This window comes from Mesoplodon densirostris, chromosome X (genome assembly GCF_025265405.1).
Source record: "Mesoplodon densirostris isolate mMesDen1 chromosome X, mMesDen1 primary haplotype, whole genome shotgun sequence".
Classification (NCBI taxonomy): Eukaryota; Metazoa; Chordata; class Mammalia; order Artiodactyla; family Ziphiidae; genus Mesoplodon; species Mesoplodon densirostris.
The window spans coordinates 109,604,577-109,629,148 of record NC_082681.1 but is presented as its reverse complement, the minus strand read 5'-3'; the positions used below and the strand labels follow the sequence as shown (position 1 = coordinate 109,629,148).

At 36.8% G+C, this 24,572-nt stretch overlaps 1 protein-coding gene across 3 annotated transcripts in view; it reads right to left on the bottom strand.

Moving 5' to 3' along the window:
* The window catches only part of DMD (dystrophin), a 1,698,782-nt gene that overhangs the window by 496,845 nt on the left and 1,177,365 nt on the right, over positions 1-24,572 (bottom strand). For all 3 annotated transcript variants that reach the window (XM_060087208.1, XM_060087209.1, XM_060087210.1), the window contains one exon: positions 6,329-6,518. In XM_060087208.1, the coding sequence (XP_059943191.1) occupies positions 6,329-6,518 (190 nt within the window). The remainder of the gene's footprint in view (positions 1-6,328; positions 6,519-24,572) is intronic.

Genomic DNA, 24,572 nt, shown 5'->3' with positions numbered 1-24,572 from the left:
TACTCAGTGGTGAAAAGCTGAAAGCATTTCCTTTAAGATCAGGAACAAGACAAGGATGTCCACTCTTGCCACTTTTTTTTTTTTTTTTTTTTTTTTGCAGTATGCAGGCCTCTCACTGCTGCGGCCTCTCCTGTTGCGGAGCACAGGCTCCGGATGCACAGGCTCAGTGGCCATGGCTCACGGGCCCAGCCGCTCCGCGGCACATGGGATCTTCCCAGATCGGGGCACGAACCCGTGTCCCCTGCATCGGCAGGCGGACTCTCAACCACTGCGCCACCAGGGTAGCCCTCTTGCCACTTTTATTCAACATAGCTTTGGAAGTCCTAGCCATGGCAGTCAGAGAAGAAAAAGAAATAACGGGAATCCAAATTGAAAAAGAAGAAGTTAAGCTGTCACTGTTTGCAGATGACATGATACTATACATAGAAAATCCTAAAGCTGTTACCAGAAAACTACTAGAGCTCATCAATGAATCTGGTAAAGCTGCAGGTTACAAAATTAATACACAGAAACCTGTTGCATTTTCTATACACTAAAAACGAAAGATCAGAGAGAGAAATTAAGGAAACAATCCCATTTACCACTGCATCAAAAAGAATAAAATACCTAGGAATAAACCTATCTAAGGAGACAGAAGACCTGTACTCTGAAAACTCTAAGATGCTGATGAAAGAAATCTAAGATGACACAAACAGACGGAAAGACATACCATGTTCTTGGATTGGAAAAATCAATATTGTCAAAATGACTCTACTACCCAAGGCAATCTACAGAGTGAATGCAATCCATATCAAATTACCAATGGCATTTTTCACAGAACTAAAACCAAAAAATCTTAAAATTTGTATGGAGACACAAAAGACCCCGGATAGCCAAAGCAACCTTGAGAAAGAAAAACCAGCCGCATTCTTGGCTTCTCTTCCCATAATTATTTTTCCTCTTTAATTCTGCAACTCTGTAAGGCACCCAGTCATGCCAAATGGTAAGCGGTCAGTGACTCCTCACTGTACCTCACATTCCCCCCTCACCTCTTCCTCCCATAATCTACATCACAATGTTAGTTTTTCCCTCCAAATAGCTCACACATCTGTTTCCTTTGTTCAACCCCAACACCTTAATGATCATTTCTTGCTTGGAATATTACAGAAATAACTTTCTAACTTTTGTTCCTGGACAGGTCTCATATCCTTCCAATTCACTCTCCACACAGCTACCAGAGTGATCTTTCAAAAACATAAGTTAGGTTATTCCATTTCCTTGCTTAAAAACATGCTGTGACTTCGTATAGACTACAGATAAAGTCCAAACTCTTAAAGATAGGCGGACAGAGGGAGGAAAAGACAGGTAAAACATACCGAACACTTTGAGTGCAACACTCTGCCCCTCCGGTGGGCATTCTACATGTATTCTATCATTTATTCCTCACAAAATCCTGTGAAGTATTATTTTCATTGTACAGAAGAATACAACTGAGACTTAGAGGTTAGGCAACAAGTGGTAAAATAGGTGAAATAAGTGGTCTTTCTGCTTACAAGGCTTATACTCTATCTACTATACCATGCTGCCTTTCTACATAATTTAGCCCCAGATGATCTTTCCAAACTCATTTCTTATAATAATTATACCCCACCCACAGAGAAGTACCTTTCTCTTCCCGAACTACCCAACTGTCCAGGACTTTCAACATGCTGTTTCCTTCCCTTTTTAACTCCGTGTATCTAGCCAACTCCTAACACATTCTTCTAACTTTCTCTGAACAGAGGTTCTCAACCTTGGCTGGACATGAGAAGCATGGACAGGACATGCTGTGATCAATCCAGTTTGAATCTCTGGGGGTAGAACCCAGAGATCAGCATTTAAAAAATCTCCTCCAATGTATAAGCAAGACTGAAAAACAGTGTTCTAGGTGAGTTTCCTGGCCTCTCTGGCAAGCTTACCTTAATCATCTTCTGTTTTTACTAGATCCTGTCTAGCCCTCTACTGTAACACTCATCACACTACTATACAATTTTGTCTTAGCATAACTATCTTCACCTCTGGAATATAAGCATCCCAAGGGCAGAAATCATACTCTAATGCAGAGGCTTTTGAATATATGCTACACACTGATCCAGTATGTACAGCCACACACATACACACACATATGTGCAAATAGTTGAAACCAAAGCTTCAGAAAATAATACTGACTCTTATTTAAGAGTGATGGACTCTTGTTATTTTCTATTCTATTAATTTTATTCCTTTCTGTTTAAAAAAATGTGGATTGATACTCATTAAATTGATTACATAACCTAGTACTTTGAACTACGTTTGAAAAACATCTCTCTAATCATGTTCGTAATGCTAGTCCTAACACCATGCTAGGCATCCAACAGGTATTTAATAAAGATTTGATGAATCAATCAAAGTTCTTAGGGAACATATATATATGTATTTTGTATATCAAAAATGGCAGGCAGACATCACTAGGCAAAAGAAAAACATCAAGGTAAACTTTCATAATCTTTAGACACCGAAGGAGAAAGATTAAAAAGTACATATAAGACTCAATTCAAATTATAGCAACAAAAAGGAATACACAGAGCGCTTTCTTTTCTTAGAATTAGGGATCTTCAGATTACCTCTCTCTTTTCAGATGCACCTAGAAATATGATAATCCAATTTATTCAGGATACTAATTTTGCTACTGAGGTTTCATTCTTCCTTCTTCCTTTGGAATGAATCAGTGGGCCAAAATATATTGTGAGCAACACTGAAGAAGCTAAATTCCACAATTTCAATAACGTATTAGAAATTTAAGGTAGCTTAATCAATTTCCAGGTGTACTCTGATGTACAATTCAAAATTTATCAACCTTGTCTCTCTGGAAGTATTTTGTTTAATAGAAGAGTATTTCTATAATGGGTGGGGGAGGGTGGGAGGAGACGTAGGTAAAACAAATGAAATTAGAGGAGGGAGTGAGTTGAGAGATACGGCCTGAGACATGACCCAGATCACAGATGAGGGAATCTCAAATATTAATTGCTCCATAGTCTCTCTTGCTGAGAAAAAGACCCTAATTATGCCACCTTTATGACCATCTCTCCCCACCACATACCCATCCTCACACACCTTCTTTACAAGCTGGTATTACAATTATCTCTTGGGGGTGCTTAGAGAATCAGTTAAGATTGGTGAAATTCTTGTGAAACATTAGTAAACATGCAGTCTGCATGTTTAACTAACTATTTTCAGTTAGTTACCCATGGTTTTATGTTAGAACTTAGAACTGCGACCATCTTTATCAGTTCTCTAAGGCCCAAATCAGGAAATGTTTTGGACACAGGAAGGATCTGATTCGATTATGAATATAGTTCTTCATTTTAAGAATAAATTTACAATTTAAAAATTTTCAAACTGTCACCTCTTAGGGCTCTATATGGTACTCTATAAAAATATATTGGCTTTAAGATTCCAGTTATACTGTCAGAAATAACAATACTTATAAGAAAAAAATCTCCTCATCCTAAAGCACAAGGTCAAATATAATGACTTTGCTTTTAGTAAGGAAAGTAAATAACATTTTTTTTCTAATATAAGGAAGAAACTTTAATGGCTTTCAGAGTGGAATTAACCAGGTTAATTCCATTCAGGAAGCATATACTTCATAATACATGTATGCTTATCAAACCCAGGAATTGTAATTATTGCTGGGAGAATTAAACATCCTATGAAGTGGATGATAAGCAGTGATAGTCAGGTACTCTAGTAAGAGCTGGAGTCTCCATATATAGAAAAACCGATTGACAGTCACAGAGAAAAACCCATTTTCTGACCCCCTGACTCCATTCAGCAGCATTTGTATAAAGTAAAACATGGTTTTGGGTGGACAGATATATTGAAATCTGTTGGGAGAGCCGCTGCTCTGGCTAGGCATTTGGAGTTTCCTCTTTTAATATGTAATATTTAACTATTCTTGCTATACAGCATGAATCAAACAATGAATATAATGCTACCAGCTTCTGCAAACGAAGTGAAAGGCATACAGTTACACTTTATTCCCTCACACATTATTAGAGAACATTCCTTTTGTTCAAAATTAAAAGAAAGTCATCTTCAGAGGGGAAAAAAGCAAACACTTCGATTTAGCTGAAATACTGAAACTGCATGTAATCTCCTAAGGTATATGGTTTTATTTACTTTCAAGCTTGGCATTTCCATTTGTTGCTTTTAAACCCCAGTATCTTGATTCAATTCTATCAGCTGAAATGTGCCATTAACAATAATCAAAAGTTTCAGTAGTTTAGAGTTTTTACCATGACATCTTCAAATCTTTCATCAAAAGACCATTATTCAGCCATCTAACTGAAAATCAGAGCTGGCTATAAATGTCATTCCTATCCATAAAATGTAGTTTCAACCTCAGGCAACTGGAATTTATAGAAGATACAATATTAACTGAGAGGGAATGAGAAATTGTCTCTTTTAAAATAACATTGGAATCTTAGTTAGTCCTACTATAGTTAAGGGGAAAATGATATGTCTAAGGTTTTCAGGAACTCTAAGGGAGTTTTATATGGCTTTTAAGAGTAAATACATTATGAGTAATATAGAACAAGCTAAGAAAGTTTCCTCGGCATAATTTCCAACTATTTTTCAAAGAGATCAGAAATCTAAACACAAAATGTACTTTATTCTCCATTCTTCCATAGTAAACATAGTTAGGAAACAAACACTGCAGTTTTTTTCTTTAATGATTCAGAATCTTGCAGTTTCTCATGATGAGAAATTTATATATGAATTTTCATTGTATGAGTACTATAGATATATATATATTAAAAGTATAGGAGATAGATGGATGTATCCTTGTTTTGCCCTCAACAAGACATCCATCAATTTAAGAAATATTTTATTAAGCCCCTATTATAAAACTGAGTCACTGGATTTATTTTTAAAAGGAATCTGCTTAAAAAAAATCCACTTAAAGTTTTACTCTTTATTTACCATAGCTGAGGGGAGTATGTGAATCCACATATTTAAAATTCTAGGGTGGCTTTATGGGCTTGGACAAGGAGAAATAAAATTTTACTTATGAAATATCATAAATCAAATATGTTACAGCAGCACATTTTCTAACTGTTTATCTAAGAGTGACCAAAAAAGCGAACTTCACACTGCATGGACATTCACAAGCCATGGGAGATATCTGGGAAGATAAAGTCAGGTATTGTTCTAAACAAACTACCTCCAAATGATCAAACTAACTCAACACACGTTGTGGGGGAGCAAGTGGGGTCCGAGGATAATGATAAAGCAAGAATGAGGAATCCAAGAAGCTCTAAATTGCCACTGTCATCTACTCTACATACGAGAGCATCCGAGTAGATCAAATGTCCTATCGAAACAGAAGAAGAAGAACAACAAGGAGGGGAGGAGATGAAACGTTGCTTAATATGATTTGATTTTGGAATTATTTTTCAACCTAGGATATGCTATCCCTTTTTTCATCATAATTTTAAAATATTAAAAAACTGAAGTTGGTCCTAAAAATGGATCCTATTATTCTAACACTCCAAATTTTATTTGCGGTACCAGTAAACTTCTTATATCAAGTCAGAAAACTCAACTATACATAACAAAACTCCATTGTAGGTCAGGAAAATTATGTCAGGTCCTGAAAGGAGCCTTCCTGAACTACAGAATAAGATTCTCACCAAGACTTCATGTAAACAAAACTACCTGAAACTTCTGTTTTCACTGTTTATGCATATGAAATTTTATAGCAGTCATTCCTGTTTCTAGGAAGAACAATTGTCGAAAATTCTGTGATCATTAACTATGACAAATTTAGCCATCTCATTTTTATTTTCACAGATCATGCTAGGAAGAAAGCTACAAAATGCCAGATTAACATTTCAAAACTTACTGGAAAGTAATGAAGGGAAACTGATTCAGTTAGCAACGCTAAATAAAACAGACAATTCATACAGATGCTTTCCACGTAAAATAGTAAATAAACACTCAAAAATGGCAACTTTTTCAAATTTAATAAGCCAATCCCTAATTTATTTCTCTGAGCAAAGTTTCTTCTTATCAAAGCTCTAGCTTTATGGGCAAGTTTTTCCTGGTCAAAAACACACACTATTTAGAAGACTGGGGTATTAAATGAAATAATAAATGATTTTTCCTTTTTCCTCTGTCTCTCTTCTTCTAGCCCAAACGCTTAAATACATAAGGCCATGTAAAACAACTGTTTCATTTCGTCCACAGAGTATCAATTACAAGGACAAATGCTGAGAATTCTTCAACTGGATTCACAAGAGGGATAAAGTAGAAATGCTTGACTTACTTGCCATTGTTTCATCAGCTCTCTTACTCCCTTGGAGTCTTCTAGGAGCCTTTCCTTATGGGTGGCATCCTGCAGGACGTTGGCAGTTGTTTCGGCTTCCGTAAGCCAGGCAAGAAACTTCTCCAGGTCCAGCGGGAACTGTTGCAGTAATCTATGAGTTTCTTCCAAAGCAGTCTCTCGCTCACTCACTCTGCAAAAGAACAAATGTCCAGATGCAATTCTCCTCAAACATCAGAAAGGCGCACCCAGTGAATCCCACGAAAAGAGCAAAGTCCAAGGGACTAAATTGTAATATAAGAACAAAGGGGTGAGCTGTTGCTAAAACTCCTCTTCAAAGCATCAACCACTAGAATTGTGTGTGTGTGTGTGTGTGTGTGTGTGTATTTGGACTTTTAGATTTTTGAAAGTTCATATGTGAATTTTCCAAAAAAAATTTTTTTTTAACTTTTTAGTTTCTGCTGGTCAATTTTGAAAGCTTATTTTAATATGCTGCAAAAGTTTAAGCTAATCTTTACAGGTAAAACCCTAAAATCTATACCATGCTTATCTTTGATGTCACCTGAGGCAGGAAATCATGATTAGATAGGCCAGGAGAAATGCAAACCTAGAAAAGAAAGTTGAACACTGGAGGAAGAAAGAGAAGGGGACTGAAGAACAAAAGAGAACAAAAAGACTAAGAAGTAGGAAAACCAGGCTTCCCTGGTGGCGCAGTGGTTGAAAGTCCGCCTGCCGATGCAGGGGACATGGGTTCGTGCCCTGGTCTGGGAGGATTCCACATGCCCTGGAGCGGCTAGGCCCGTGAGCCATGGCCGCTGTATTTCATAGAAACCATTGTACAAAATGTAATTTTGCATAACACTATCATGTTCTAATTGTGTTAGCTTTAATTTTCATTACCTGATGGTCATACAACTGAGAATATTTTCCAAAAGAAAAATGTTATGTGTAATGGAAAAAGTGGAGCCTAAAATCCAGACAGATCTGGGTTCAAATCCCAATATCCTCTACAGAGTGTGTGATATGGCAAGTTACTTAACCTCTCTGATTTCTTATCTGCAATACATATTGCTGTGATGAGAGTGAAAATACAACAATGTGTGTAAAGCTGAGTGCCTCACACATTAAGTAGTCACATATTATAGTTGCTCAAAAATGTTAGTTCCCTCTGCCCACATCCCATTCTCATTTCTCTAATCTTTTAGACGGAATGAACCAAATTCCCTAATGACACAAAAGTCTAAAGAAAAGTTATTCATATTTTCTGATAATATATATAATGCATGTATTGTGGATACACACACATATGCCCTCAGCAAACATCTACATAATAATAGCTTGGGAAGGAAAATTGCCTGAGGCAAATAACAGTCCCATCTAAAAAAGATTCAGGTAAATTTTGTCTGCAATGAGGAAATTAGTACTCTATTTACATGCCATATTTGCCTTCTATTATTACACAAACACTTTCTGGGATTAAACATAAGCTAAAAATGGATTTTAAAAAAATTGAACACTTGAATATGATACACACTGCTTGTTAAGATGTGATTGTCAATAATTATGCAAAACTGCAATTTATTTCAGCAGCAACTTTATCATGGGATGTGCAAACCAGGCAATAAACAACTCCTGCCAAGCCAGCGGCAGCAAAGCCCCCGGAAGAGCTGTTTATTCATCATGGGTGAGGTTTTTGCTGAGCATACAGTCTTCCACAGTGTAGTTTCGGTGTTCATACTGGATAAAAATCTTCTGTCTGCATTAACTGGTGGAGGGTAGAATAGGTTTATGAGGATGCAGCTATTGGAAAAAAGGAAGCATTGCACTAAGCCATTTATCAACTCCTAAATAAACTTGAATACTGCACAGCTGAAAGGTAGCTTGGTGTTCTGGTTGGGCAAATCAGTTAAACCTCGTGGAGTTCAAGGGCTAACCTGAACTGCTGGCTCCCTGCTTATTTAGTTTCCAGGCAAATTATCAATGCAGGGAGAAATATCAAAATATCGTTATTTGCTTATTTATTTATCTTATTATTTAATATGATTTAAAAATTCAGAACCATTGCAACAACACTGAGAATCTTAATGTTATAATCTGTCATGAAACGTACAAATGTACAGGTTGAAGCATGTGTAATTGCTAATGTTTGACCATTTCTACCTGCAAAAGGGGCAATTTCATCCGGTTCAACCTAGTATTTTAGGTTGGCTCGTGCATTGCAAATCACTAAGATTTACTCCACCACCAGCTCCAAATCTGGCATAGAAATAAGCTGTCACATTGCAAAAGACAAATGCAGGGTTAGACACTGATGTATATTCTAACATACTCCAAATGCACACAAAATAAAAGAGCAGTGTGAAACTCCCTCATGGCAGAGGGAAGCTTGGAGAATTAGATACTGTGCATTTTATTATCAGCTTCATCATCATGATGAGCTGCACCTGATGCATCTTAGTTCCTCTATCCTTAAAGAGAAACACCACTTACCCTCTGCTTCCAGAGAAAGTAACTAGTAAATAACTTTCTAAAATGTGATGCACATAAATCGGATGAAAGGGTTCTACCGAGACAATGAGATTTCCAGCCAAATCCTACCAGTGAGCTTGCTGCTTTGTAAATTAGGCCCTTAGGGAAGAGCAGTAACTCTCTTAGGACCGTAAGGCACTGTTTTCCCAAACGATACCCTCATGGTCTGAAATACTGACAACATCAGGCTGAATATTTTCTAATTTGGAAATACGTTAAAAAAATTCAATGGCAGCAATAGCAGAAAAATCTCATTGAATCTACAGATTCAATGCAATCCCTATCAAACTACCACTGGCATTTTTCACGGAACTAGAACAAAAAATTTCACAATTTGTATGGAAACACAAAAGACCCCGAATAGCCAAAGCAATCTTGAGAACGAAAAATGGAGCTGGAGGAATCAGGCTCCTGGACTTCAGACTATACTACAAAGCTACAGTAATCAAGACAGTATGGTACTGGCACAAAAACAGAAAGATAGATCAATGGAACAGGATAGAAAGCCCAGAGTTAAACCCACTGACATATGGTCACCTTATCTTTGATAAAGGAGGCAGGAATGTACAGTGGAGAAAGGACAGTCTCTTCAATAAGTGGTGCTGGGAAAACTGGATAGGGACATGTAAAAGTATGAGATTAGATCACTCCCTAACACCATACACAAAAATAAGCTCAAAATGGATTAAAGACCTAAATGTAAGGCCAGACACTATCAAACTCTTAGAGGAAAACATAAGCAGAACACTCTATGACATAAATCACAGCAAGATCCTTTTTGACCCACCTCCTAGAGAAATGGAAATAAAGACAAAAATAAACACATGGGACCTAATGAAACTTAAAAGCTTTTGCACAGCAAAGGAAACCATAAACAAGACCAAAAGACAACCCTCAGAATGGGAGGAAATATTTGCAAATGAAGCAACTGACAAAGGATTAATCTCCAAAATTTACATGCAGCTCATGCAGCTCAATAACAAAAAAACAAACAACCCAATCCAAAAATGGGCAGAAGACCTAAATAGACATTTCTGCACAGAAGATATACAGACTGCCAACAAACACATGAAATGATGCTCAACATCTTTACTCATTAGAGAAATGCAAATCAAAACTACAATGAGATATCATCTCACACCAGTCAGAATGGCCATCATCAAAAAATCTAGAAACAATCAATGCTGGAGAGGGTGTGGAAAAAAAGGGAACACTCTTGCACTGCTGGTGGGAATGTGAATTGGTACAGCCACAATGGAGAACGGTATGGAGGTTCCTTAAAAAACTACAAATAGGGCCTCCCTGGTGGCGCAAGTGGTTGAGAGTCCGCCTGCCGATGCAGGGGATACGGGTTCGTGCCCCGGTCTGGGAGGATCCCATATGCCGCGGAGCGGCTGGGCCCGTGAGCCATGGCCGCTGAGCCTGCGCGTCCAGAGCCTGCGCGTCCGGAGCCTGTGCTCCGCAACGGGGGAGGCCGCAACAGTGAGAGGCCCGCATACCGCAAAAAAAAAAAAAAAAAAAAAAAAAAAACTACAAATAGAACTACCATATGACCCAGCAATCCCACTACTGGGCATATACCCTGAGAAAACCATAATTCAAAAAGAGACATGTACCAAAATGTTCATAGCAGCCCTATTTACAATAGCCCGGAGATGGAAACAACCTAAGTGTCCATCATTGGATGAATGGATAAAGAAGATGTGGCACATATATACAATGGAATATTACTCAGCCATAAAAAGAAATGAAATTGAGCTATTTGTAATGAGGTGGATAGACCTAGAGTCTGTCATACAGAGTGAAGTAAGTCAGAAAGAGAAAGACAAATACTGTATGCTAACACATATATATGGAATTTAAGGAAAAAAAATGTCATGAAGAACCTAGGGGTAAGACAGGAATAAAGACACAGACCTACTAGAGAATGGACTTGAGGATATGGGGAGGGGGAAGGGTAAGCTGTGACAAAGTGAAAGAGCGGCATGGACATATATACACTACCAAACGTAAGGTAGATAGCTAGTGGGAAGCAGCCGCATAGCACAGGGAGATCAGCTCGGTGCTTTGTGACCGCCTGGAGGGGTGGGATAGGGAGGGTGGGAGGGAGATGCAAAAGGGAGGGGATATGGAAACATATGTATATGTATAACTGATTAAATTTGTTATAAAGCAAAAAAAAAAAAAAATCAATGGCAGCAATAGCAGAAAAATCTCTTCGATCAGAGGTGAGATTGTTATTTCCTGCTTGTGTGGGAGACTTAAGGCTGCATCCTTTCTCCTGAGATCAATCTATGTACACTGAATTCTTAAACTTTAATTGTGCCAAGTCTAGACTAGAAATGAGTCAAGGGTACTTGTATGCCATATTTGTGCATTCCAAATAGCTCTGACTATATGCCATACTTTAAAATTTTCTGTCACCATATGGCTTTAAATGGCTTATAGGATAAAATAAAAATGTAGAAATAATAAGAATCATAAAGAAACAAAAAAAATTGGCCTAGAACAAAACTAAAAATCTTGAACATCAGGCTTCCCTGGTGGCGCAGTGGTTAAGAATCCGCCTGCCAATGCAGGGGACACGAGTTCAAGCCCTGGTCTGGGAAGATCCCACATACCGCGGAGCAACTAAGCCCGTGCGCCACAACTACTGAGCCTGCGCTCTAGAGCCCGTGAGCCACAACTAGCGAGTCCCCGTGGTGTAACTAATGAAGCCCACGTGTCTAGAGCCCGTGCTCCGCAACAAGAGAAGCCACCACAATGAGAAGCCCCCGTACCGCAGGTAGAGAAAGCCCGCACGGAGCAATAAAGATCCAACACAGCCAAAAAAATAATAATAATAAAATAAAATAAATTAAAAAAATATTTTTGAAAAATATACTTGTTACAAAATGTATGCAGAGAAATATATAACTATACTTGCACAGATTGTGGTCTCAAAAGGAGACAGGATGGAGGACTCTCACACTCAGCAATTGAGCCTGAAGAGCCACTGCACCTTTGGTTGCCCTTTAAGGAGATCTATAGATAAGGCAGAGTTGCATTATCACCAGTTAGAAGCAAGAATCTACTGAAGGGGCAAAGTGCTGGAGCTATAAAGCTTAGTGCAATCCTGCATCTGCCCAAGAAGGTGCTCATCCAGAGACAAGTCTGCATAAAGGGGAAAAATCACAGAAGGCATGTCTTCAGTATCTCCATTTTCTTTTTAAGAACTGATTATCAATGGGGCAATCAGATAAGTAATAATCTGATCCTTCATACACACACACCATGGTATCTCTGAATAAATCTCTAAGACTCCAGATTTTCTATTAAGTTGAATATCACTAATTTCTTATGGGTCAACCTAATACATGAAAAGCAAAAGAGAAAAGGGAAACCTACTACTTTCCAAGGTAAGGCTGAAGAGCTTAATTAATATATAGACAATATTCCATGATTAGATACATGGATGGATGATATTTAATCAGTGCACTATATTATAGGATTTTTAATATATACATATATAATAAATATATATATAAGCAAACAGAAACAAACACATTGAATATTTTTAGGGAAAAAAAGGCTCAGTCTGATATAGAAGGCTATTTTGCCCAGGTGTTTCTGAAAGTGTGACAACTGGGGAAATTCACAGCACTTAGTCTTCTACTAAATAATACTTCCATCTGTGCCCTGGTATTGTCATGGAGTAACCAAATAAAACACTCTCAATCTTTCCTTCTTGGTTTATTTGCATTTTAACCACTATCATTTCCTATGATATTTTTAGGGGAAGAATTACAGGATGATTTTTTTCCCCTTTTTTTGTTGTTAGACATAGATCACAGAAAGTGAGTACCTTAGCAGCAAGCACTTGGACGTTGGACCAAAAGATTTCTGGCAACGTCAAACACTACTCATAGAACCAGGGCTAACCTGACATTCAAATTCTCTGTAACCGTAACAGTCTCTACTAGTTTGCTAGTAAATAAATTAATTTTGATTAAAAAAACATAACTCTACATTGTATTTGCAAGGGGCAGCTAGAATTTTATTACCTATGGCTATACAGCAGTTTGTAGAAAGGATTCCTTTTAATCTCCAGCAATTCTATTAGTAATTTGCACTAATGAAAAGCATGAATCTAAGCCAAATCCTTCAATAATGCTTGGACTAGTATCCCATTAGATCCCTTTCTAGCAACAATTCTAAGACTGTGGCTTTATTTGTCTTTGGGCAACATCTCCTTAGATATATGACCCAAAAGGGTTGTGGCAATGAGAGGATGTTTCTCTTTTCTCCTCTGTTATCAAACTGTAAAGTGAGAAATATACTCTGTCCTTTTAATGGAACGATTGACAAAGGGTGTGAGATGAAGGCTGTAAGGTCCAGCATAGAAAATAAATTTTAAATCTAATAATCTATATAGCTCTTTAAAGATTTTAAAGTATGTTCAGATTTATTCTCTCACCATTTCACAAGGTATCCCCTATTTTTTCTGCTTACAGTGTGTTTCTCTTTTTCTTTGTATGTTTCCCGTTGGATGTTTCATTCCAGTGGGTTCAACCTCCACACAGATTATCTTTAAATCTGAACCTCATTCTTATTTCCACATGCCTACCAACATCTCATTGATTAGGTGATCCATGCATCTAGTCCATATGTATTATGTGCCAGGATTTATGCTTGGTGATGGTGACACAAAAGTCAATGAGACATGGACATGGACTCTGGCATTTAACATATTCAAGTCTGGTGGAGGAGACACATAGGTAAACATTTAACTATAGTTACAATATGATTTGGGTTATAGTTCATCTGGATTCCCTACCAGTAGCCCAAATGTAATATGCATCACACTGTATTCATGAACTTCTATCTCAATTTGCCAAACAAGTGATAAACATTTGTTTATCAAATAAACAAATGTTTATCTTTTTAAACAGTTGTTTCCTTTTCTCATCAAAGGAAGTGGGGATCATCTAGCTGGGCTTTATCTCAAAATACAGTGATGGATGCTCAATAAAAGTTTGCCTAATTGAATTGATTTTTATACAAATCAGAAACCTTTTAGATATATGTCATAGGTTATTGCTGGTTTCATTTTGCTGTTGGGAAGATTGATTCTGAGAGAACCATAATGACTTTCCCAAAGTTGCACACAAGTAAGTGGCAGAATTGGGATTATAGCCCAAGTCTTGCATCCTAAAAAAGAGGTTTTTCTAACTCTGAAAACAAATACTGGTGTCCACTCCTCTCTGATATATTCATTGTAGTAAAAGAAAGAAAAGTGCAGGAAAGTTTATGCCTCTGAATCCTGGCCTTCATTTTGGAGCACAAATTTATCTATTTGTTACTTTACCATAAGCGGCATCAATGAAACACATATAAACCTACCCAGAGGGTACCCACACATGCAAAGATATTCTCTCACCCTAACTATAGTAGAAAGATCTAGCCGGTCTTTGCTTCAACACACAAAAAATCCATTTTCAACGCAAATCTGCTGGTTTTCTGTTCACCGACATATGCATTAATGAGGTTTTCATCCCCTCTCTCCTGAGGTCTGGTACTAAATTACTCAAACTCTCCACAGTTAATTGCAAACCACAATCTAAATGTTCCCAAAGTATTGCTGATTAGTTCTCAGAAAACTCATTCCTATCTTTCGTCACCCCAGACAACGCAGGATGACTTTTTAACATGTGCAGAAGCAACGCACTTGCACGAAGAAATAGATTAGTCCTCTAAAGATAAACCACAGTTTTGAAGCTATCTATTTAAACTTTCTTCAATGCTACAGACATTTTAGTAAAAAAAATATAACACCTGAACTTTATCTTTGGATACTAAGAGAATATAGGTATTATCAGTCATGTAAGGAATTTCAAAATACACGTTCCATCTCTTTTATTGTTTTACTCTATGGACATTTTTTTTTTTTTTTTTTTTTGCGGTACACGGGCTTCTCACTGCTGTGGCCTCTCCTGTTGCGGAGCACGGGCTCCGGACGCGCAGGCTCAGCGGCCATGGCGCACAGACCCAGCCGCTCCGCGGCATGTGGGATCTTCCCGGACCGGGGCACGAACCCGTGTCCCCTGCATCGGCAGGCAGACTCTCAACCACTGCGCCACCAGGGAAGCCCCTATGGACATTTTTAAAATTGAGATTTGCACAATATATCATTAGAGGAATAACCATAATTATACACTTTTCCTAAAAGCATTGGGATATTTCTGAAAAGAAAACGTTAGGAGACAGCAGTGAAGATGTACTCTGTACTATTCTTTGCATTACTCACTTCACTTGACTGGTGTTTCAGGCATTTATCACTGAGAAAAAGAAATTGATAAAAAATATACAAAATATTATGAGCAAGTGCAGTATTCAAGATACTACCTTGCATGTTAACAAATGTTAACATTCTTTAGTCTAAGATCTGTGTTTTATATTTTTCTACTGATACAATACCTTAAGGTACTATTTGGAGAAGTTTAAAAATAATGTTGGGAGTAATTGATTACATTTGGTTTGGTTCACATACAGAGACTCAAAATATTATTTTGGATATTTACAGAACTGTAAAAAACCTTTAGAAAAAATGTACAGTTATACTACCGTCCAGATGAATACAAACTTAGATTAGGGTTGGGTTTATAATTGGACACAATTTCTACTCTAAATAAATTCTCTCTGATTTGTATAATGAGAATCTTTAAGTTGGTTTTGGTCACTTGTAGTGTTAATCTCTTTAAAAGATATATTCTCCTAATTGTTGATAAGCTAGATTGAGTAGCTTTCTTCTCTTCTAAAGGATATATGAAAACTAGGATAGAAACCAATGAAAAAGATCATCTCCTGGAAGTCTCATAAGACTGTGCAAACAAATATGCATTCCCATCCTCAATAACTTAGAAAAAATAAAGAGAACAGTAGACTGTTAGATGCTGTTATATAATATTCAGAAGACAGCAAGGCAGGTTGGTTCAATTTTCTAAGATCAAAAGGCAAACGTATAGCAGATTCCCTTTAAAAGGAAAGAAGTGGCTAAAAACATATCAACTGATTATATGAACTTACAGTAGAGGTCTCTCAATGGAATTTAGAAATACGAACAATTTCATAATTCCTGATATGAACTTCAAGTTATAGTCTCTAAATATTTGTGACTTTTATTACTCAATTCCTCATTCAGCACTCTTGTGGTTAATAATGCACTTTTGAGAGTCCTTTAAATTCAACATTTATCGTTATAATGCTCTTCAGTTTTCAAGCTCTTCTCTGTATATCTTCTCCTTTGATATGTTAAACAACTTGATGAGGTTAATGGGGTAGGTTGTTATTATCATCAACATTTTATGGTTGAGAAACCTGACTTTCAGAGAGGCTGGGCAGTTTCCAACGTAAGTGGCTCTAGTGCACTCTGACATTATCTCTTAAGGTAGACTTGCCAATCTCCCTGTGAGGTAAACATAATGCATATTAATATAGTACTATTCTCAAAAGCGCCTCATTTGCTGTGATTATTATAAGAATTAGGATTATGGTGTATATTTGGGTGAAGACAAAAATTATTATTCCTTTGCTAATCATCTTCAGCTGCCACCTAAGAGACCTATTAAAATGAATACTGCACTTTGGACTTGAAGTAGGCTTGAGGATTTTATTTTAAAAGAGGGCATTACAGTCAGGAATAAAATATTTTTATTCTTATGAAATAATAGAAATAATAGTACAGACGGTTGTGGCCTTCTCATAATGGTAATTTATGTTTGCTAATGATACCAAGATAATCTGGAAATCTACATCTTTTGAGAAATGTTATACACTAAAATTATCTAACAAGAAAACCAAACCTTCGTATGTTTCTTTCCTAGAAATATTACAGTAAAATAGATACATTTTAATAAGACTGGTTGAGAAATGAATTAATCTCTCAAAGTGACTCTGTCTTGGTAGACTCTGAAAGAATTGCCCTTTTAATTTTCAATCCCTTTTAATGACTCAGATATGATTTATAAGACTTGTAGGATTACAAGTAACTTGAGCTAATTAAAACTAATGATCAAAATAAAGATTTAAAGTTTCCTGCTTTCTTACTTTTAATTACTATGGGGAGAAACTACATTTAAAAGAACTAGATTATGTGAAATATACTGATGGCCTTCTATAAAATCAAGTCAAATTTATGAAGAATAGTAAAAAATAAAGGATTTATTTTTTCAGTTAAAACTACAACACTAAAGGAATAAATCTGAGGGCTGCACGTACTTTCAAAAATCCTCTTACTTATGAATGCACTACTTATAAAAGGCTCTATATTTTCATTATCATCATCATCATCATCTTCAGCCATCATCATGAACTTACTGTAAATTCCTTGAGGACAAGGAATCACACCACAGTTCCTGGCATTTAACAGACACTCAATACATTAAATTAAAATGGAATAGGCACAGCTTCTAAAAATGAGGTCACAATCCCTTGTTTCTAAAACACTCATAAATTAGAATTATTTCTTGATGCAAATTTATTGAATAATAATTTATATTTGTATAGAATTTTAAAGTTTATACATTGCTTTCTCATATACTATTTCAGTTGAACCTGAAAAAAACCAATAAGGGAATTCCCTGGCAGTCCAGTGGTTGGGAGTCCATGCTTTCACTTCCGAGGGCCTGGGTTCAATCCCTGGGTGGGGAACTAAGATCACGCAAGCCACGTGGAGTGGCCAATAACATAATATAACATAAAACATAACGTAACGGAAGTGTTCATCTATTAAAAAAAAATTTAGTATGTCAGAGATGAGAATAGAGCATTGTGGCATAGCACCAGAGATCTTCCTTCGTCACTTGACACTGATCTTTTTTATCTTCGTTCCCCGACCAGGGATTGAACCCAGGCCCCCACCCCACGCCACCCGCAATGAAAGCACTGAGTCCTAACCACTGGACCGCCAGGGAATTCCTGAACACTGCTCTATTAATCAACATTCTTTGTGTAAAAGCGTGAAATGGTTGCTAAACCACCCAGTTTACCTTGCATCTAGCAGGATTTCTCCAACTTAGTCATAGGAATATAATGAAAGACCTTGTCAAATGTCCTGATGAAATGTAAATACACTGCTGCATTTTGCTTACCTACCATTCTAAAAATTCTTCAGTGAAAAAAATTATTTTTGCCTCAAACATATAGATAATATAAGTTTTTTTAAAAAAAATCTCTGTTTATGTGTATATCTATGTTTGTTTTACTAAATTACCTGATTAGTCTCTGCAAGAAATGGGTTCATATTTCTCTCACAGCCTCCATGTAAGAAGCATTCATGATCTTACATGTCTTTGGTAGCTACAATAATATCTCCTGTAATTTTAATATAGAATTCAACTGCATTTGTCAACATCTAGTTAGAAGGCAATTAATATAGCTATGAAAGGAAGGTCATCATCACCCTTTTGTAGAGACAAGGGCATTTAATAAAGATGGTGGAAATACATTATAACTGCAGTGATAATCACAGAATTTTTAAAGACTGTGCTAAACAATCTAGCAGATGTTAAATGTTTGCTCATTTCATTCAGTCTTATAAAATGGCAACTGGATCACCAAGAAAGAAAAGGTTAGGTTCTCAGAGAATAATGTTATTTCATTAATTGATAGATCAGTTCTCGTCAGGAAAAAATATTTAAACAGATCTTACAGACAACACAACAGAGGCTTTCTGGAAATTGAGGGAGAATTTTGACTAACAGGGTGCTTGAAGAGTGCTACTGGTATTCCGTGGGGAGGGGCTGGAGATGGTAGACTCCACATACAACAAAACACTGTTCCAAGTCCCATAATACTTTTGAATGTCCCACTAGATACGCACGTAGGGTGAAGCCCTGTTTATAAACACCTGAACCTAGAACTTAACTCAACTTTACATACAAATATAAAAGACTTTTGTCAAGATTTTAATACACACTGATTTTTTCATAAATGCAACGAACTGCCATGAAAATCCAAGGAAAGTTTTACATTGTGTTGTTAAGAATTTTGTCAAAAATTGTTTAGCATTTTGGAAAATTACACTGTGGATGGCCAGTGCCACTCACAGTATTTGAGTCCCGGTACAACACACTGGTGTCACCCCACATTTGTTGATAGTGCATTCACAGTATAATCAACTAGAACCTTCATTTGTGTTCTAGTTTGATCCTGATTGAATCATTACATACTGAAATACATCTTCTTTTATTATAAATGACTCGTATTTCTCTTTAAAATTAAAGTCAGTGCACCCTTTTTAAAAAATGTGTCTGTAGGTAGGGTATATTATCTACAAATTTTAGTTTATGACAGTAAAGAACGTGTTACAAAGTATCTGTTATAAGAAAGAAAGGGGTTGGCAGTGGATCTGAGGAGGTTGAAAACCACTGATACAGAGCTACAGGGAAATTTCAAGATGAGACCATTATACTGAAAATAAATAGAATTTTTAAAGGAGAGAATGAGGATATTTTCCCTCTGTGCATCCAACCCCTGATCCTTACAGCTCCACAGAGAACAGAACTGTATTTTTAAAATTGCTCACTTTTACAGCCAGCTGTGACTACCAGTGAAGCAGAGGTCTACTTCATATACGAACCTGAATTAAAACCAGCCAGGCCTTTAGTCAGTTCAGAGCCCACATTCTTGATTACATTTGACACAATAATCATCATCATATCTTAAGACTCAAATCAGCCTGACAGTGCTCGACTCAGGGCTGCTTCTCCCAATTAGCTGAAAATTGCAGCCCAGCTCATCTTCTAGGGAATAAGTTTACATTTACAATTTTGCTGTGGTGAAAAGGCAATGAACATGATGGAAAGTGCAAATCAACTTTCTAACTTATACAATAACTATTTTAAGTTCACTAACTCTAGTAAACCTGTTTTGACAGGAATGAAAAAGTATAGGCGTTTTGTTATTATTTTTTAAAAGATACACAAAGCTTAAGATAGCTAGAGTTTGGACTAGAAAGGGGGACATAAACACACACTGTGAATATTTTTAAAAATTATTTTCCCCAAAAAACTATTTTCCAAATGAGAGCTTTCGGAAGGGACAGTCTTTTATGTAAAAGACATATTAAAATAATTTGCAAGTAATAGATAGGTCCTTATTATTTGGAAATGAAAAGTTACTAGATATCAGGGTCCTATAGAATGAATTTACAATAAGATGCTAACAAGAGAACACTGTCTGTTAGCGTGACACAAGTGTTATTCTATGTATCTGGTTCAAAATCATTTCTCTTCTATATCTCTAGGGGAAAAATAATCAAGGAGATTTTTGTGCATTTTATTTCCTCAATTATGATACTTTTTGACCTGGATCAAGGCAGTTTGCATGTGCTATGGGAAAAAATGAACAATAGCAAGGTAGCCTCACTTCATGGCAGCATTTCAGATGGCTGTGCTGAAGATCTGCTCAGAGGAACAATGCCCTGATGTGCCATTTTCTAAGTGGATAACAGCTCAGGGTCAGAAGACAGAAATATACAGATGAGACAAAGAAGAGGCTAAAAAAGTGAAAAAAAGAAATGCTCAGAAGCAGAAGAACTAGAAAGGCAAGAAGATGCTGGAGGGGCCTGAGACAAGGATTTTCTAGCCATTGGGGATGGTGGAATACATGGGCAGGAATAGGAATATACGACCTGACCAAGCGTGTGAGACCCATGGGAAGCAACTGCAGAAAATAATGGAGAAACCATGGAGGCTGAAGTGGAGATCAAAAGGAATAGGGAGGGAGGCAAAGTTGGGGACAGGATCACATAAGAAGTGACAGAAATAATAAATAAGAGAGGAGGCACAGTAAAGGCAATGCTTCTTCGAGTTTTATTTTTCCCAAACATCCGTATTCACCCAAAGCTGAGCATTTCTTCCAAGACACCACGTTATGAATATCCTTAATTTTATGGATATCCCTAAAGAAGAAATATATATTTTTTATAGTACAGCTATATTTATGTGGGAATTAGGATGGATTTTTAAAGAGAAGTTTTTTGGTTTTTTTTTTTGTTTTTTTTTGGTATGCGGGCCTCTCACTGTTGTGGCCTCTCCCGTTGCGGAGCACAGGCTCCGGACGCGCAGGCTCCGGACGCGCAGGCTCAGCGGCCATGGCTCACGGGCCCAGCCGCTCCGCGGCATATGGGATCCTCCCAGACCGGGGCACGAACCCGTATCCCCTGCATCGGCAGGCGGACTCTCAACCACTGCGCCACCAGGGAGGCCCAAAGAGAAGTTTTTGATGAAAGTTTTAATCATCATGTAGGAAATAAGTCAAGGCTGAATAAATGAATGTTCATCTATTATATATATTCATTTATTATATGTATGCTATATATAACATCATCTAAATTAATTTTCCCCAAAATTTTTATGATGTGAATTATTGAGAAAAGATAGTGCTAATGCTTCTCAGTGAATTCATTGATGTCTTTCTCCTCTAAGATTAGCCAACAATCTGATTATTGTAAGCAACATTTCCATAGGCTCTGTTCTCCTTTGGAAAACAAAGTTCACATTTTCTCTTGTTAGAGTAATTACATCTTTGAAGAGTTTGTTTTAGAACTTTAGAAAAAAGAATCCTCATGTAAACCAACATTCTTTAAAATTATCTAGAAAAAAGTATACATTCACATTTTTAAAAACAACACCACCCGCTGCTATGAGTATCACGAGGTTAATATATACACAGCAAAGTTTGGCAAAAATAATCAGAAATAAGTCTTAGCAATGAAATCCCCATATTTAATTTTACTCTGTCATTACCTCAGAGTGTTTTTCCAAATTTTAGCAACCCGAATCATAAGGAAATGGAATTAGAAATCCTTTGAGTGACTACTTCTTAAATTATGGATACTATGTTGTAAAGCATCTGGCTCATTCTAGTACTGGCATGATTTCCAAAATTAAAAAAAAATGCTCTTTATATTTTGTCATTTAAATAAGCTGCTTAGTGATTAATCAACTGATTTACTATAGCTCATTTCAAGGTATATGCTAGTGACAATACTGATAATGGCATGACACTTTAAAACTCCACACAAGTCGATTACTCAACAATTTGGTCACTTTCCTATTCAGGTTCAGTCAGGTAAGTGTAGTTATGAATTGCTTTTGCTCGCCATAGAATGGGAGTTAAATTTTTTTTATCCAATTCTTATTTTGCTCGATGAGTCCTGTGAGTGCAAAGAAGTAAAAGTTACCATATCAGGGGCTTCCCTGGTGGCGCAGTGGTTAAGAATCCGCCTACCAATGCAGAGGACATGGGTTCCATCCCTGGTCCGGGAAGATCCCACATGCCGCGGGGCAACTAAGCTCATCCACCACAACTACTGAGCCTGTGCTTTAGAGCCTGCGAGCCACAACTACTGAAGCCCTCGGGCTTAGAGCCTGGGCTCTGCAACAAGGGAAGCCACCACAATGAGAAGCCCGCGCACTGCAATGAAGACCCAACACAGCCAAAAATAAATTAATTAAATAAATAAATTTTTAAAAAAGACAGAGGTATTAACATTAAAAAAAAAAAAGCTACCATATCAAAATCCGTGCAAGGGGAGAGGCCAGTTTACAGGATTGACAATGAATGAGGTGGCACATCTAGGAAAGATGAATGCCATTCAGAATGACCATGCTGCTGAGTTTCATCTATCTGTTCACTTGGTGTCAATGAAATTGTTGAAGTGAATTTCAACAATTTTACAGTGGTTACTTAGAAATCACTGGCTCCCCAAGCAACTTTCTAAAGTTGAGCTCAGCTCTTCCATTTCCCTGCTGGAATGACAGAAAACACCGTGAGTTTACTGCTACTCCCCACCTGCCTTAGAGACCACTGTGTGTGTCACTAGTGCACCTTCCTTCTTCAATAAATGTTGTCAGTAGAAACAAACAATTTGTGGATAAACTGTTTTTTTCTTTTTCCCTTTCTTATTTACAACATTTGTACCATTATGTAACTACATTCTAGGACAAATTTAATAATTAGTTTATCATTAAGTAGTTTGAGTTCTTAGAGAAAAAATGACAGTCTCTAGAGGTAAAGGTGTAGCTCATCACATACACTGTAAAATTGGAGTGTTTTTGATAGGCACATATGTATCTGATTTTTCATTTGAAAATATGAATATCATAATTTTCCCCACCTGATCACGTCTTGCCTGGAGCATATTTTAAAGTAGCTCTGAAAACTTGCAAAGTGTGACATAATTATTTTAATTTCATAAAAAATGATGTGATAAAAATAAAAGTATTGGTGTAGCCTTGGTGCTAGAACTAAAAATATTGCATATATGTTTTGTGGAATATGTACTCAAATGATACAATAATAGTATTAAGGATATGTTTAAAAAGTCTTGGTTATTAACCCAGTGTAAGTAAATTTAGAATTCTATACATTCCCTCATTAAATTATAACAGTATTGACAATTCTTCCTATATATGTTAGAAGGAATAAAAGTTAATATTAATAGAATGTTATGTCTCTTCTTTGAGAAAAAGATATTATTATTATACTTTCCTAGCATACGTATTCATAAACATAAATACAAGGGGAATTTTGTTCAGTGTCCTCAACACCCATTGCAGTACCTGGAAAAGAGTGAGCGCTTAATTTTTACCAAAGGAATTAATTAGAAAATGAAAAATATATGTTCATATCAGTCTTTTCACCTTAGATACTTTCATTATGTAATAATGACACTAGTACACATGTAACTGTTACTATTTGAGTCTTTTTCTTTTAAAGTTAGAATCATTAGGCTCTACCAGATAACCCATTTCAAGAGCAAAATTTGGCAAAAGTCTGGAATAGAGATGAAGAAAATGGAGAGAAACTTGCTTTTCCAAGAAGAATGGCAGATATTTGCTTAGATGCCCTCTTAGAGTCAGTCACAATGATGCTGGCAAAAGCAGAAAAGAGTTAATAGAACTATTTACATGTATGTATGTATGTATGCATTAGAACTCTTTGAAGTATTCAAAAGTAACAAGTCGCCCTACCTGAGAAAATTCTCAAAGAATCAAAGAACCCAAGATCATATAAATGATACTTCAGTGTAAACATAAGGAAAAGAAAAAGAAGACTTCCTTCTTTTTCTTCAAACACAAGAATTTCTGTGTCAGAATTGTCATAAAGCTGGGGTTTTGAGCTTGGGAAAGTCATAGACTCTCTGTGCCTCAGTATCCTTTCCTGAGTTATAAATATTTTGATAATGAAACTGGCAACACATTCAGTTAACTCAGACATGTAAAATGTTATAGTCATTTGGAATGTGGACTAGCAAATTGTAAAGATGTCTGTCTCCCTGGTTGTTGTTTGACAAGAGAGAGCAGAACTCAGCCTGAGTAAGCCATCCTGCCCTTTTAATTAGGGGCTTGTGGTCAAGAAGGAGTCTGCAAAATCCTGCTAGAACTGTGTTTCAACTGAGGTTCTCCAGACTCTATTGAGCAGCCCCGGCCTCTCCTCAGAGCAGATTGGGTCTATCCATCAGGAATGGTTGCCAAGTGAGAAGTATATGGAGGCTGATTCACACACACCAAGTGCTTGGCCGGGCTTCTAGAAGTGCCTATCTGCCAGGATAAAATTTTCTGTCACCAGCAGCAACCTAACAATTAGGCTAAATGCAATCATTAGCAGGTTGTAGATTATATGTTTTGTATGGGAAAAAAAAACTGTAAGAGTTAGTCCCATGTTATTAACA